Source organism: Mesoplodon densirostris, chromosome 12, assembly GCF_025265405.1.
Source record: "Mesoplodon densirostris isolate mMesDen1 chromosome 12, mMesDen1 primary haplotype, whole genome shotgun sequence".
NCBI lineage: Eukaryota > Metazoa > Chordata > Mammalia > Artiodactyla > Ziphiidae > Mesoplodon > Mesoplodon densirostris.
The window spans coordinates 654,297-670,618 of NC_082672.1; the positions used below are offsets into that span (position 1 = coordinate 654,297).

At 52.8% G+C, this 16,322-nt stretch overlaps 1 protein-coding gene across 3 annotated transcripts in view; it reads right to left on the reverse strand.

Annotated features, from left to right (window-relative positions):
• Window positions 1-302: 302 nt before the first annotated feature.
• FAM120B (family with sequence similarity 120 member B) overlaps window positions 303-16,322 on the reverse strand; it is a 62,330-nt gene continuing 46,310 nt past the window's right edge. For 2 of the 3 annotated variants that reach the window (XM_060114411.1, XM_060114408.1), the window contains exons 7-10: window positions 10,348-10,554; window positions 8,805-8,913; window positions 6,061-6,153; window positions 303-354 (exon numbers count right to left, since the gene is read on the reverse strand). In XM_060114411.1, coding sequence (XP_059970394.1) covers window positions 314-354; window positions 6,061-6,153; window positions 8,805-8,913; window positions 10,348-10,554 — 450 coding nt within the window. In that variant the 3' untranslated portion in view covers window positions 303-313. The remainder of the gene's footprint in view (window positions 355-6,060; window positions 6,154-8,804; window positions 8,914-10,347; window positions 10,555-16,322) is intronic. The other variant, XM_060114409.1, reaches the window with a different exon arrangement.

Consider the following 16,322-nt stretch of genomic DNA (forward strand, 5'->3'; position numbering starts at 1 on the left):
GGTCTAGAAGCCACAGGTCAGCCTCTCCTCAGAGAAGACAGGCACTGTCTGATTACTTCATGCTGAAGGAGGGTGCTGGGTTTTATGGCCAGACTCTGCATCTTTTTCTGTGCACACTTTTTCTGAAGGAAGCAAACTCATCTTGAAACCAAGTTAACTTAGCTCCTTGTTGGGAGGTTTTAACATCTGAATTCTTTTAAAGTTTGGCACTTGATATGAAAGATGTATGTTATAAAGACAGATGTTTTACTTCAACCTTTGATAAAACTGATTTGCTCTGAAGATATAAGTGGTGGACTTACCCAGAAGATGATTAGTATCTTCTCCATTGGTCAGGGTCATACTGTCTACTTCCTGCACCAAATAAATATGAAAACAAAAATTAAGAATTAAATTTCTCTAAAATTCAAACAGAAAAAATGGCACATTTCTAAGTATGTATGAAAACAACACCTGAGTTATATTTGGGGCCAGAACTTTATTCTCTTTTCAGTTTTGGCCACCATAATTATTCCATTAAAGTAGGAAGCAATTAATTAAGAGGCAGCCCTGTGAGTGGAAGGAAGCAGCGTCAAACCTGCTCCCCTCAACTCCAGTTCCAACTGTCTGCACTGCGCCTGCACAGTCGCTGCTGTCAGTGAAGTCTGGAAATGGCCTTTCACGTGGAGACGGCTCGTGGGACATGCTGCTGAGTGCGGAAAAGCGCGAGTGTGGTTCCCTCCGCAGCAGAGCCCAGGGCTTCCTTGTCCCTGCCCATGGGGCTGCTGCCCACTTTCCGCCGTGCTCATGGATGATGGGCAGTCTTGTCACTCACACCCCCAGGAAGGTAGCAGGAGGTCACAGCAGTGGCCAGAATGAGGTTTCCAGGCCCCACCCTTGTTATCACAGATGATCAGCGGCAGCTTTACAACAGCCCAGGCCTCCTACAGAATTACCACAGAGAAGTGAAAATCCGAAGAAATCACAGGCAAATTTGTGGCTACTGACTGTGGAATTTAACACATCATTTCTCACCAACAGCATGGAAGAGGTTAAACCGTTCTCACTTTAGCTGCCGGCTAGCATTTTAAAAGTTCCGAAAGCTTTGATGTTCACCCCCTTAGTGAGTGGAGGTTCACACCTCTGCTGGTCCAGGGTCCCCACCCCTAGTTCACTGGATCTCAGCCCAGAAAGGTCTCACAGGCTTGTGATTCTCACCTCTCTCGGACAGCCGGGCCCAAATGGAACGGCTCGCCTCTCATCAGGCCAGGGGGCGGCCGTGGGAAACCTCCCAACTTCTGGGCAGTAACTGAATACTCTCATTTTGAGGCATTCTTAGTTCTTCACCAATAGGAAGAATTTTGCCTGTTAACTCTGCCCTGGAAATAGTGACAACTTTCTGCTTGGACTACCTTAGTATCTCCAAAAAATACTAAAACAGGAGTTCAAAAGTAGACAAAACTCAGCAAAAAATGCGCTGGCCAAGTGAAGATGACATAATTCAATCATAGCATAAAACTGAAAAAGTGGATTACCTAACCTGGAAAAACATATTCCTGTCCCGATAAAAGACTTCATGTATATATGTATGCGTGTATGTGTGTGTACGAAACATATTCTATACGGAAACATCTGCAATTAGGAAACATGCGTGCACTGCAGTACCATTTTCTGAGCACTCTCCAGGTCAGGCAACATGCAAGTGCTCACACTCCAGCTGTTTACGTGTGTCCTGTCGGAACTTCTACCGTCCCACTCCTCAATCCTGAAGTCTGACACCAACTCAGCACTCACCACCTCAATCTGCCTCTGACCTGGGGCCTCCCAGAGGAAGCTTTTCAGCCCCAGCCCTCTGGCACTGGCACCCCTTGACTTTGGTGTGGCTACCGTGGCCCCGACAGAGCAGGGGTTTCCTTCAAAGACCCCTCATCAGACGTATGTGCTGGGTCTACAGGGAAAACACCTCCAAGGCACTGGCACCAGCTCGGGAACCACTGACACCTGAAAGAGGAGTCGCAGCTGCACCTCTGGCCTCATTCCCTGAGTCGATGGTTCCTTAAGTCCACGTATCGACCTGGGTCCTGTGACCTGCACTTGAGGTTTGGTAGTGAGACCTGCGGGGCCCAGAGCTCAGGTCACTGGCGGAGAGGGAAGAAGGGGAGAGACAGCACGTTTCCCCGGGGGCCTCTGCTCTGCCAACGTGCCCGAAGCCCGAGACCAGGCAGGAAGACTCAGCAGACACACATAGGCCTTGCTGGCAAGCGTCCTCGACCCCTCTCATCAGCCCAAGGTGGTGGCAACACCTGGCCTTGTGCTACTGCAGGTGACAACCTTTCACCCTCCTTCCCCCAGACCCAACCACCTCCTTGAATCATTCCTCCCAGCACCTTAAACCCCACCAGAGCAACGAGGAGCCCCTCGTTCTCCAGTCACCAGCTGCCTGCCAGCCCTCTGGTCCAGTCCCACTGGGACACTGCCGCCCCCAGCCTCCCAAAGGCCCTCAGCGTCTGCGTGTCCCCGTCCTTCTGCACTGACCTGCTCACTCTCAGGCTTGCGTCCGTCCACTGCTCTCTTCACCGACACCACTCAGCCTGACCTCAACCTCCACAGGGCCCAGTCCACACATGTAGGATACGTGAACACGGGCAGCACCTGGGCCTCCGCACGACCAGCAGGGCTCCGGCCACTCCCCAGGGGGCCAGCCGTCAAGTGGGGTCTCAAGAGGAAGATTCCTCCCCAGCAGGGAACCAGGGCTGATGGTGAGTATCTATGCTTCCGCCCTAAGGAAAGTCACTCTGTTTTTCTAATCTGCACAAGGAGAAATTGCCAGACACTACTCCTGTCTGCCAACAGAATCTGAAGAAACTGCTTTGTTTACTGTAGATCCAAGGAAAACTGTTTCTCCTTCTTCAATGTGAACATGCTCCTGAAATTTTCGCCATCACAAGCAAGTAAGGACGAAGCCAACATTCACGACCTTCTCTCCTTGGCCCTTGGCCAGCAACCCGAGGAAGCTTTGACCAGGTTGAGGGCAACGTCCTGGAGAGGACTTGGTGTTTAAGCAATGGCTTCTGGTCTTGTGGTCAAGTGATGGCTGAACTCATACAGGCCAAGCCTGCACAGTCAAGCTTTGCTTTGTTTCCTTCATGTTATTTTTAAAAAACAGCTTTAACTGAGGTATAGTTGACTTTGTTTGCTTTTTAATAGAAAAACAACTCTAATATAACAGATCAACGTAAAAATATTAAGAGAAGCACTAGAGTTAACACCAGGAGAGGAACAAGATCTAAGAAAGGACAACGGTAAGGGCCACCAGAAGCCGAGTCCATCGATACTTTCTCTCCAGCCCTCACCACAGCCTGCAGGAAGAGCCCGGCCCCAGGTCAGGAGTCAGGGAACAGCCCTAGGAACAGCCCTAGATCTGTGATTTGCTCAGGCTAGGCCTCTGGCAGGTGGTGGACCCAGGTTTCAAGACAGCTTCTGCCTGTCTGGACCCAAGTGAAGTAAGAAAAGAAAGTCTGTAGCATGTACTATTCTACAGCCTTCAAATTCAAGGACGCACCAGGCCCAACGCCACCCGGCGTGGGGCAACACGAGGCCTGCACCTGATGGTGCGTCCCAAGGACAAAGGTCTGCCTCTTACACACTCTGCAGGGCCACTGTCCCAGCGTGAAAAAGCAGCAGCAAAGGACCTCGGGGCTCAGAGCTGTAAGGACACTAGGGGTACCTGGGCCGGACACCCGATGATGAGGCCCAGGGGTGGTGGAGGAGCCATCCGAGATGACATGCCCTCTAGAGGACCGCCTGGTGTCGGCCAAGTGCTCCTTCGCAGGCACCCGAGGTCACGGCCTCTTCCACCTGGTGGCCGTCTCAACCTGCAGCCTCCCACCCGGGGTCACCCTGGCTCTCCTGACCCCTGAGGCCCAGCAGGAGGGAGAGGGCACAGGCCTGAGCCAAAGGGGCGAGGGAAGGTGGCCGTTCACAGCACACCAGGCCCCGACAGGGAGCGCAGGGTGATGCGGGGAAGGGGGACAGCTGGAGAGGCGCTGGCAGGGGCCTGTCTCCTGGCTTTGGGAGCGGACTCTGGAGGGAGGGCTGACCCTGGCCACGCCGGGCCAGGCAGCTAAATATGGCCTCCAGCTCCCTCGCCCTCCACGCTCTGCTGGGGGCCTGACTCCAGGGGGACCAGCATCACACTCGTATCTGGAGTGGGGGATCCGGGCCGCCACCCAGCTCCAAGCCCACCACACAAGGCCTCGAGGCCCCAGGGCCAGCACCGAGACCCAAACCCAGTTAGAACCGCACGACATCTCCTCCCGGCTCTGCACTGAAGGCCGCGGGCTCTGGGCACGTGGATGACAGGCTGCTGGCTGACGGCTGCCCCTCCTGGCATCGCCCTGCTCAGGACACCAAGGGCATCTTGTTTGGCCCTTGCGAGGGGAGAGCGTGGCCGGGGAAGGGCCGCTCCTGCTCCCCCACGGCTGCAGGCCCTGCTGCGGCCCCCTGCGCACGGCCTTGCCCCTCTCCTCGGACCCCTCCTCCTCGGACCCCTCGTGTAACCCAGCGAGGCCCGCCTTTTTCCTTCCAGGCCTCCGCATATCTGTCCAGGGTCCTCCTTCTCTCAGAAACACCTTCCCCCTGGTTCCCCTGAGGAAGGCCCATCGTTCTCAAGAGTCAGAAGCTGAAATTCTGCCTGTTTCCAAGCAGTCCCACTGCCCAGCTAGAGGGGAATGGGGCTGACGGATGAGTGCCATCGGCAGCGTGGCCCTGCGCACCACGCAGGTGTGACGGGTGGAGAGCCCCCCGGCTCGGTGTCTGAGGGGCTGCGCCCTCGGCCGGGAGACCACAGCAGTGCTGTCACCTTCTGATTCCAGAGCTACACAGACCTGCCTATGGCCTTCCGGGTGCCCTGTCTGCGACCGAGTCAACCTCAGCACCTTCTCGCTGTGAAGTCATGGAAAGGAGGTATTTTCCCTGCTCAGTGACATGGCACTACGTGATCGTTCAGATGACTTAGCTGGCACTGGGCGGAAGTAAACCCGTCCCAACAATGGACCAGGGATTCTAAGAAGATGGGACGTTACTCACTTTGTTCAACCAGCTTTAGGTGACAGTGGGTGGCGTCATTTGTGAGGGCAGAGACTGCAGGTGAAGTGAGCTCAAAGGAACAGCTGCAGCAACTGCGAGTCTAACTCTGGGAAGCTTTCCTCTCCCCCCAGGGATGGGCATTTCCGAAACGGTCATCATAAACTCTGGCCTCACGGAACCGTACAACGGACTCCTAACATTAGGTAAGTGCAGATTCTACCAAGAACCAGCGGCAAGAACTCAGCCCCCCACAGGCCACCGCAGGACGAGCAGTCCACACACAGCCTGACTTGGAGTCCACGTGGCCACAACCTACTAAATTCATCTTTATGCGTTCAAACCAGGTATCTGTATTACACACGTAAGAAGCAAAGGATTCATTTTACTTCCCAGATCACACTGTTAAGGCTCTTATGTATAAAAACCAAGTCACAGGGCTTCCCTGGTGGCGCAGTGGCTGAGAGTCTGCCTGCCGTTGCAGGGGACGCGGGTTCGTGCCCCGGTCCGGGAGGATCCCACATGCCGCGGAGCGGTTGGGCCCGTGAGCCATGGCCGCTGAGCCTGCGCGTCCGGAGCCTGTGCTCCGCCACGGGAGAGGCCACAACAGTGAGAGGCCCGCGTACCGCAAAAAAAAAAAAAAAACAACCAAGTCACAGAACATAAGAAAATGCTTCTACTGGTAGAATGCTACTGTTTGTGTTCTTATTTTATTAGAAGGATGTATGTAAATGTAGCCTTTACAAGAGCCTTCCTCTGAGTAAATTACAAAAAACTAGGTTTTGAACAGATGAATAAATTGACAGAAAATGAATAAAGCAGTGAGCAGAGGCACGCTAGCACCAAGCATGGCAATTACGTCTCTACTTCACTAGGCAAAGCAATTAGATCTATCAGTACATTTATCTGTTTATTTACTTGTAAACATACAACCTATTTCCAAAACAGCTGCGAGGCAGTCTCCGGAACACTGCCGCCACCCCGCCGGCCTCTTACCTGGCCCCTGGTCCCTCCAGTGCTGTCCTTGGCCAGACCGGCTGTACCCAGAGCTCATCCTGTGGGCGCTGGATCCCTGTCGGCCCCTCCGCCCTGTGGGGACACGTGATCAGCACGTCAGCAGCTACCAGACGCTGAACTCCAAATGGCAGTCGTGTTTAAGAGTAGAGCAAGGTGACCCTGGGCTGGCAGCTGCCAAACTTCTGATGTCCTTACCATCACAGGGAAAGCCCCTGAAAAATGCAGACGCTGGGGCCACGGCACCACGGCCGGGTTGGGTCAGGGCTGCACTTAAACCTGTTCCTAGGAGAGTCTGTGTGGGGGACGAGCAGGCTATCTTGTCAGGTCCCTCAAAGCAGGGCAGTAAGTTCTCCTTTCTGCCTCCTCGGGCAGCTGCCCTGGGCAGGCAGTGGCCACAGGCCCAGGCCCGCACTGCTGGCCACCAGCACGCGGGGCTCTGGGACACGGTGGGCTGCCCTCTCCTCCCAATTCCCCGCAAACTTCATCGGCACGCAATCGGCTCACTCTAAATTCTCCTTCTAAATTCCTAAACCCTGACGCCTTCTCTGTTTGTCTCTACTAGAATTCAGTACTAGCAAGTCTAAGTACATATTTAAATGTGATTCTAAACACTACCTTGGTACCTCACACTATTCCATAAAGAAAGGAGGCCAAGCCTGCCCGGCACCAGCCACAGGGGCGAACCAGCGCTCTGAGCACACGGGCAGCTGGCTCCGTGCTGGTTCAGCCCCGCGACCCCTGCCCTCCATGCACACTCTTGCCAGCTGAGGACAGGGAGTGGCCTGAAAGCCACCGGGGCAAGTGTCAACGGCACCAGCTCATCCCAGGAGGAAGAGACAGCGGCTGGGTGCAGGTGACCGAAGGACGCTGGGCTGGGGCCAAGGGGCTGGGCTTTGCCACTGAGAACCTGTGTGGTGTTGGCGAACCACTGGGGCCCAGGGGAGTGAACCACAGAATATCAGGCTGTATTTGTGAAGAAAATGATGACATTGAGGACAGAAAAAAGGAGCAGTTTCCAAATCACGTCAATTGACTCATGATATCTGTTGAAACCGTTTCTTCCATAATCTGGAGTAACTCGACAGGATCACCCAGGTCTGCCATCTTATGGACACTTCACCAGAAAGAGATCACAGAGTTTCCTGTCTGTATTAGGAGTGACCGTACTGCAGCATTAAACTCTGTGAAACCACAGGCTGTCTTAGGGCTTTCAAGAAAACTTGTCACATGTAGAGTCCTCTTAAGCCTGAGTGTCGGACTCTGAAATGCAGAAAGAGGTTCAGGCAAATCCCAGTGACTACTGCAGCTGACAAAGCCTGCACCCTGCCATCTGCATGTCTGCAGCCAGCCTGTCACTGCTCTGCTAACAATCTCACCAGTGACGGGAATGCTGGTGCGGCGCTCACAGGGCAGGCGGTCTGAGTGACATGCTGCCAACAGATGTGGGGAACAGGGGACATGGAGAGAACGCTGCCTCTTTCTTCTGCAAGGAATAAACTTTTGCTCTGGGGTCTCAAACGCCGCCTATCTCCAGACAGCTGGAGAAAGGTAAAGGATGGAGCGGGCGCGAGGCCAGGAGGGGCTCTGTCACCATCAGCAGTGGGGAGGGGCCGGAAGCCCCTTTACACAGCGCTGACCGGCAGGAGCTGGACGCGACCCGAGGCCTCACTGACCTCATGGCACAAAGTCTCTCAGAGCGAAACGTGCAGGGCTGGTGTGAGCAGAACTCAAGACAGTCTGGGGGAGTAGGAATTTGGGGTAATTCTCTATTCCATCAAGAAGAAATGGGGCTGCTACAATTACAGGTACAGATCCTACCCAAACGAGGACATGAGAACGTGATTAAAATGAACTCAACACAATAAGCTACTGAACAAGATGTCTGACTTCACTGATAAACAAAGAAGCACCCAATCAAGGAGACAGGCTTTTTCATCTATCAAATTAGTCAGAAAAACAAACTTTTAAGTGGCGTCAAGAATGCAGGAAACAGGAGCTCTTAACCCCTCTGGTGACGGTGTGAAGTGACCATGTGCTTTTAGAAAACAAGTTGGCAACATTTATCTAAAATCCAATTACATTTGGATCTATAATTCTGTGAACAACGGAACTCTATCCTAAGGAAACAACACACAGAAAAGCATCAAGTATAACAAGAAAAAACGGAAGCTCGAGGCGGGGGGCTACGAGGCAAAGGCAGTGCGTGTGGTGGTGGGGATTCCGTTTAAGGGGAGTCTGACCACCGTGACCACGATCGCGCTGGAAGTCAAGGGCCGAGGAGAACAGGGCACACGAGCATGCAGAGTATAATCATAATGAGACGAAAACACAGGAAAACATCTGTCAACATCTGTTACCTTCAGGAGACAGAACTAAAGGTTATTTGGGTTTCATTTTTAATTATTTTCTTTATATTCTAAGTGTTTTCTCATGTACTTTTATCATGAGAAAAAATAAGTCCAAACCTCTGTCAAATAAAGGCCCACCAGCCCCGCGGCGTGTGTGCTTCAGGGCCTCCTGGCAAGGAGGCTGAGCCCCAGAGGAGGGTCCTTAGCTCTCAGCACATGAACCCTTTGAAAACTCCCTCCTAAGGGACCAGAACTTAAACCGCCCAGCAGCATGCTATCATCTTAATTTTGTTTCTTCTTCCCATTTTATCAGCCTCTCCTTGCAGCTGCACGTGGCAGTGGGGCCCCTCCCGGGACCGAGAGGCTGGGGCCCACCTGAGTGGTGTGAACGCCAGTGCCGCCTGCTGACGATGGGTCTGTTCTCCTTCATGCAGGCCTTGCACACAACTGACTTCAGGGCATGGAATCTGGTGAGCCGGGACCTCTGCAAACAGACCAGATGGGGCGGAGCAGTGTCAGACACAGGCAGGCACTCGGGAGACGCAACTACGTGAGTGAACTACACAGTATACTGTGCTCAAGGACACTGCAGCGGTGTGGACGAGCATGGCTGCAGTTTCCCTTCCACACTGCAACTCAGCAAGCTGTTCTCAGAAACTGAGCTTCTCCTGCGAGCCCTGGAAAGGCGGCAGTGGTACCTACACCTTCTCTGTCCCCTGCAGGGTATACAGGCGTTTCCAAAAGGGCCTTCAAGTGCTACTGTGACATCTATGGCCCTAACACACAATCATACCTAAAACATCCATGCCGGTAATGTGTTATCACCTCAGTTCCTCTTGGTTGTAAGACAGTAAGTGGAAAGAGCAGGGCCACAGACAACGAGTTAACATGCGACCTTCCCTCCCAGCCTCGTCTGTACTATTGAATATTCGACCCTATCTGCCCTAACTTGTTTTAAAGCAGTGAGTGTGAACTTGTAATCATTTTGTACTTGGTCAAGACATTAGGAAGGAAAGGAGGGAGGGGTCCGTGATGGGTGATGTGCAGGCCATGAGCCTGGCCTACTGTTACCTTTCACTGATTCGGTACTAAAGCCACACTTACAGGACATTTGTGTCAGGACTCTGCTTTTGTTGACTGTACATCACTTTGGCTGCGTCTAAATCCTGAACACTTACATCCCTATGACACCCTGGATTGTGTCTGTGTGTGAAGCAGCACTGCCGACACATCAGTAATGTTTTCCATCCGATGTGACGGCGTGGAGCGCTGACCTGTCACAGACCAGTCAGCTCCCGCTGATCACACGGTCCTGGGGGTATTAACACACGCTCCAAATGAGCTTGGCCGAGGCCCGACTTGGAACTCTTCCAGGAACCGTGTAGCAGTTGTTCTTACAAAGCCAGAACAGCAGCCAGTGACCCCAACTCAACTGTTCGCCTTCAGGGAACATTTTCAAGTAACAAATCGTCACCAACCACTCCTATCGAATTAGTCTGATGTCTGCAGAGGCAGCTCTGCAGGGAACATGCATTCTTAATTCAAAAAGGGGAAAAGGAGCGAAAGCACTCGAAAACTGAAAATGTGGAAGACTGGGTGGGATGCTGCTCGCCCACCTCCTCACAGGTTCTGGTAGAAGCTTCAGCAACGCTGACCCTGAGGCCTGAGGCACAACCACAACAGAGGAGGCCACCGGCACCAGCAGGCTCACCGACTTCTGGGGCCATTTCAAAGCCTGGGATCTGTGGATCCTCAGAGCGGACTTCTGGGGTCTGTTCCTAAAGTAAAGTGACCGTGAGGACAGACATTGCTACGGACCCTTTTGACCTCCAGCTGAGGACTCTGAGTTTTCATGATGCATTTGAGCAACTGATTTCAAACCTACTTTTTCTAAGCGTAAAGAAAACTGTGAACTCACGTGTTGCTCCACAAGCGCCTCTGCTGTGTACCCTTTCTCAGACTGCAGGTACTTCTGATGAAACAGCTTCCCGTCGAACAAATTCCAGGGCATGAAGTCCAACGTCTTCCAGGGGAAGCCGCAGGCACTGTTGACCAGCACCAGGGTGGTGAGGCCACGGACCAGGAGGGTACCCAGCTGCACGGCCCTGGGGTCGACGTGGTCAAGCTGTGGAGACAAGACGCACAGAGAAGGTGAGGAGGCGCCCGCCGCTCGGGCAGGGAACCAGAGCCACTGCGCCCTCGGGGTGCGACCTGCTCCGCACACAGCGACACCCTTGGAGCTGCAAAGGTCAAAGCTCTGATCGGCCAGGAAGGTGACAGGATCTCAGCCTCGGGCCTACTGGGAAACTTTCTTTAAAAGCAAAGGCAAACTAAGAGAAGCCAAGACAGGGTCATTTTAGACACTGATGAGTCACCGCATCTTTAAAAATCACACTGAGTTCTGTGAACATTATTAGATATGTTTTACATGAATGTCTATCATTTAAGAATAAAATAAATGGCTTATTACTGCATAGGGTTGATGGTCTGTTACTTCTTACCAATTAAGGTCACACCCATACAAAATATTTATTCTGTTGTCAAACCTCCTTCCTGTTCTTGGACACAGCAAGGGCTCCGTTTGGTGAGAACCTGCAGAGACACCCTTCACCTTCAATCGCTCGTGTTTCTGGAATTCGTGGCCTGTGCTGACCACACACAGTGAACTGACAGCCAGCAACTGTCCACGGGGTTTTGTTAACAAGGGAAGTTCAACTCAGTCTGTCGGCATCGGGTGGATCTGCGTTGCTCAAAGTAAACAGCAGCGATTTTAAATGTCATTATGTATCTCACAGAGTTTACAAAATTGAAGTAAACCAGGAAAAGGGACAGATGTTCATGCCCTTTCTTTTTTTTTTTTCGGTACGCGGGCCTCTCACTGTTGTGGCCTCTCCCGTTGCGGAGCACAGGCCCCGGAGGCGCAGACTCAGCAGCCATGGCTCAAGGGGGCCCAGCCACTCAGCGGCATGTGGGATCCTCCCGGACCGGGGCACGAACCCGCGTCCCCTGCATCAGCAGGCGGACTCTCAACCGCTGCGCCACCAGGGAAGCCCCATGCCCTTTCTAAGTCAGGTCTCACCTCCCTTACTGAGAGAAGCGTGGTCGTGACCCTCACGTCTCTCTGCCTGCGCCCTCACCAGGCTATCTGCCCCTCGCTGTCGTCAGCACCTTCCACTGTCTCCCTGATTTCAGTCGTCGAGCCCTCGCCCTATGCACCCACGCACACGGGGTACTGTCTGTCTAGAGCCGCACTGTCCACACCAGCAGCTGGGGCCCTGGGTGAGGTTTGAATTTAAGTGCAGTAAGATCAAACGCTCCATTTCTCAGATGCACCACCCCAATTCAAGTGCTCGGGGGCCCGAGTGGCAGTGTCAGTTGGCTCCTTCCCGCCTGCCCACCGCTGGACCTTCTCCACCTCCCGCATTCCCCTCTTTGCAAAGCGCCCAGCCCCGAGGCTGCACTGCAGGCCGCATGGGTCGGGGCAGGTCTCAACCCCAGGTCAGCGCACCCACCATGGCTGCTCAAGGTCAGGTGAACTGATGCAGAGGCTGCGTATTTTCTGAGTATTGGGGGCAGCTCTCTCATGAAGCACATTTTCCAGTAATGGAGTCAGTTTCTGTTCATCTCTCCGACACCTGTCTGTTTTAAAGTAAATTTTAAATGAAGTATACCACTCCGCAAAGCACAGATCCTACGTGCGCCACTTGAATTCTCAAACAAACCAGGCAACCAACACCTGGGCCACGAAGCAAATGTCACTAGGACCACAGAAGCCCCTCTGCCCCTCCCTGTCACACCCACTGTCCCCAGAGGTAGCACTAACCGACTCCTCAAAGCAGGAACAGGCTTGCTCGCCAGGGAGCTGACGGAACCGGCTGCGGAAGTGAAGTGCACACACGGCCCCGGCTTCCCCGGGCTGACGATGCTGGGGTTTCCCCAGGCCGTTCACCCCTCCGTGCTGTCACACGCCACTGTATGCGGGGCTGACTGGGGATGCTGAGCCTATAAACCACTCTGCGGACAACGGGCATCTTTAAACCGTGAGCCTTTTTCCAGCCCAGGAGCGCATCCTGTCAGCAATGCTTTATGGTTGCCAGTGTGGAGACCTGGCCCAGCTGTTGATTTTTCCTAAGTATTTCATATTTTTTCTTTGATGTTAGTGTAAACACAAAAAATGCTGGGGTTATTTTTACTTGTTATTGTTTCTGTAGAATATACCTGGATTGTGTATGTTGACTCTGCACCAGCCCCTGTTAAATTTGCTTGGTAATTCTAATGGTTGCCCTGTAGATCTGGATTTTCCATATACACAATCATGCCACCTGTCAATAATGATAGTTTTATTCTTTTCTCCCAGTGTAAGGGAAGTGGTGAAAGAAGGCACCCCTGACTCGCTCCCACCAGAGTGGAAAAACTTCCACTGTTTTACCATCAGGTCTGATTTCTGTTGTAGATACTCTTTGTTGGATTAAGGAAATTCCCTTCCAGTCCTGGTCTGCTGAGACTTTTTACAACAAACAAGTACTGAATTCAACCGAATACTTTCTCTGCATCATGCGTGGTACTAACGAAGTGAATCACACCGGTTTTCAAATATTAAACCAAGTCTGTGTTCCAAAAATAAACAGTTGGTTGTGCTGAAGCAGCAGCAGATTTTCACAGGCTGCAGAATCAAAATCTGAGGTTATCTTCCAGCAACAGAGAAAGTCACATAGCAACTCTTCTTCTTCCCCAAAGAACTGGAATTTAGGAAACAAGTCAGTGCGGCAGAAGGCGGACCCTGAATCCGGACTCAGAGCTGCTGGTGAGCATGGACTAATTCCATGTGGCTAAGGTATGGCCTTACCAATAAAAGTCATAAATAAAAGCGGCCCATATTTTGGAAATAGGATTCAAGGTGCTTTGGAATGGACAAGGAGGAGCTGAGCCCTGAGCGCTTCCTGCTGAGGTGATGGAGCATCTAATGGGGACACAGAAACCAGAAAGACCAGTTCTAACGCTGCAAAGCCTCACAGTCAATATTTTAACAGTAAACAGCTCAACTGTGTGGTGTTTATATGCTAAGGTATTAGCAGTTATGTATACATGGAGGCCAAAACCCCCAAGTCAGCCGATGCTCCGTTTCAGGCATTGCTTCACCAGAGCGACTGTCCTAAAACTAGGTGGAAATCCAGACACGGCGAGGAGAGCGCTGCAGACTCGTTACCACTCACCAGAAAACAAAACAAAAGCAAACTCTGAGTTTCTATGGTCTGAAAGGCCGGTTGGACTCAGGAGTTCTGCACCTAAGTTCTCTGTGGCTACAGGCAGGCACAACTGTACAACACAAGCCCAAGGAGGCCGCCTGAACCTTGCCGGGCAGGCACACGAGGAAGAGAGGGGCTGGTCCGGCTTTTCCTAACATCCGGCTGCTCCTCAGCCCTCCTGAGTCAGACAGGGGTCCCACGGCTTCCGAGAGAGCTTGTTAAAGATGGTTCCTGAGGGCAGAGACCACCGAAAATGGGACCCACCGTCTGCTGAGATCCTCCCCTGGAGGCTCCTCATGTTGCACTGAGTAACTTACCTGTCCCTTCTCTTAATACTTTTCATTCTCAAAGAAAACCTTTTATTTGCTGAAGGACGCTGTCAGGGACGCCCACCTAAGCGAGTCACACTGCAACCCCCAGGCTCTCCGTCTCCAACAGGCGTGGCACAGGGCTCGAATCCAATACTAACACTCCCCCAGAACCTAGCAGCTTCCCCAGCTTTACCTTCCAACCCTCCCACCTCTGTCCAGTGCTCCCTCCTGCCGTGAAACAAGATGTGATGCTGCTCAGGGGCCAGTGGCTGGTACCTACACATCACCCACACAACCACGGGCCAGGTACCAGAGTCAGCTCAAACCCCCAGGACGGAGAGAGATGCGAGCCAACAGGCAGGTGTGTGAACACGCAGGACACAAGGAGTCAAGCACGTGACTCGTGATGAGTGTGTCGGGGGAGAAGACGGGAACCACAGGAGCAGGGCTCTGCGTCTGTACGGAGGACGCGGACACTACCTGGTAGGCCCTGGAGAGCCACTCATCTTTAAGTGGAGGATAACACGAGTGCATCTGTCTGACACACAGATAAGCCTGTGACAACACAGCAGGGGTAAGCATGTCAGGTGGGTCACTGCAGGAGGGCTGTCCACACAGTGGGTACTTTAAAAATAGCTGCTGGACTTACGTGTAAATAAGTGACATGTGAAGGCTGTGTGGGGAAACCTACCATCTTCTGATACTACCTCAGAGGGAAAAAGAAATCAGAGGCAGGGTACCGTTTAACAAGGCACCCAGCAGTAGTGCATCCAGAAACCTCTTCTTTCTCATGACGCACAGGGGCAGGGCTGGGTTCTGGCGAACACAGGGTCACCGTGAGAGACAACAGGTGCTGCCCGAGGGTAACAGCGAGGCCTGCGTGGGCAGTCGTTACACGGCTCCTGCCCTCAGCAAGCGAGATAAAAATTCCATTTCTCCTGTACATGTTCTTATCCAATGTCGTTTTTACGCCACATCTTTAATCCAGGCAAAAGTAAACTGTGTTGAGATGCACTCCTAGAATTTAAATGGACACTTGCAAGGAACAAAAGGGGAAGAGAGTAAAACGAAATAAGTGAGAAACTGGCAAGGGCTGCGTGTCATAGGATTGGGCCAGCTGCAGCACCCTGTAACATCACTAAAATACCCACAATACCCTGTGGAACAACTGCAGGTTTTCTGAACTCACCACACATAGAAACAAAATCTCCACCCGGCCAAAGTCAGTGGGCTTCTCGGGCGTGCTGGGTCCGGCAGGACTGATAGGCCTGCCAACCATAACCTTCTGATCTGCAGCCCCCGAAGGCGCAGGGCATGAGGAGACAGACTCTGAACACACATGTAACTTCCAACTCCATCCTGACCTACACCTAAGGTTCAGAATGGATGACCACAGATAACAAACAGGAAAAACAATTCCTACTAGAGTGCTTTCTGGCTCACAGAAAGGACCCAAGAACAGAGGAAAGAAGAGAACATGCAGCTTGGTCTGAAGTCAAGTTTTCCTTCATGAAAAACTATGTGACAGAGGAAATACCTATGGGAGCGGCACAGCTCACGTACGGCTGGCAGGATGAAGCCTGCTATTCCCACAGTGTTACCACCCGCAATGTCCACTCCAGACTGCCTCCTTGGTCCTGACCCCTCTCCAGACTCAGAGCCACCTGAACACATGCAGACGTCCTATGGCTTCAAGGCTGCACTCATCTCCCCCGCCCCGTCACCTCATCTCAGGCAGCTCTTGCAGCCTCGAGTGATCCAGTCAGAAGGAAGGTGGCTCCAGGGTCCACGACCACCATGAGGTCTGCCATTATGTTTACAAGTACAAAACCGCAGAAAGGGCCCAAGACTGAAAGAATGGTAAAAGGCTAATCTGTACAAAAAATGTAGTAAGGTAATTCTAACCATAACTCCACCCTTCTTCCCATTCTTCCTTAAGGCCTTCAGTCACCTAAGGCTTTGTGCCATCAATACATGGGGACAGGAAAGGGTAAAACTGCCAAGTTCCGACCTCTGACTTTCAAAAGCCTCACCCCCTGAAAACCTGAAAGACCTCCGATGTGCCCCAGGTGTGAAGAGTCTGAGCAAGGGGAAGGGGCAGGCGTGGGGCAGGAAAGGGAGGGGCCTCAGGCGAGTGGAGCTCAGAGCCCACAGGGGGACCGCCAGCCAGGCAGCCAGCGAGCTCCGCCTCTGGCAGGTGGGGTCCGGGGAAGAAACTCTGTGCAAGGTGTCTGAGCTTTGCTGCCCGGCTGATGTGGGAGGTGAGCAGGCACGGGGGCAGCGGGGCGGGGGAGCCCGGCCCCCACTGATAGAGCGAGTGGGCACAGTGTCTCGGG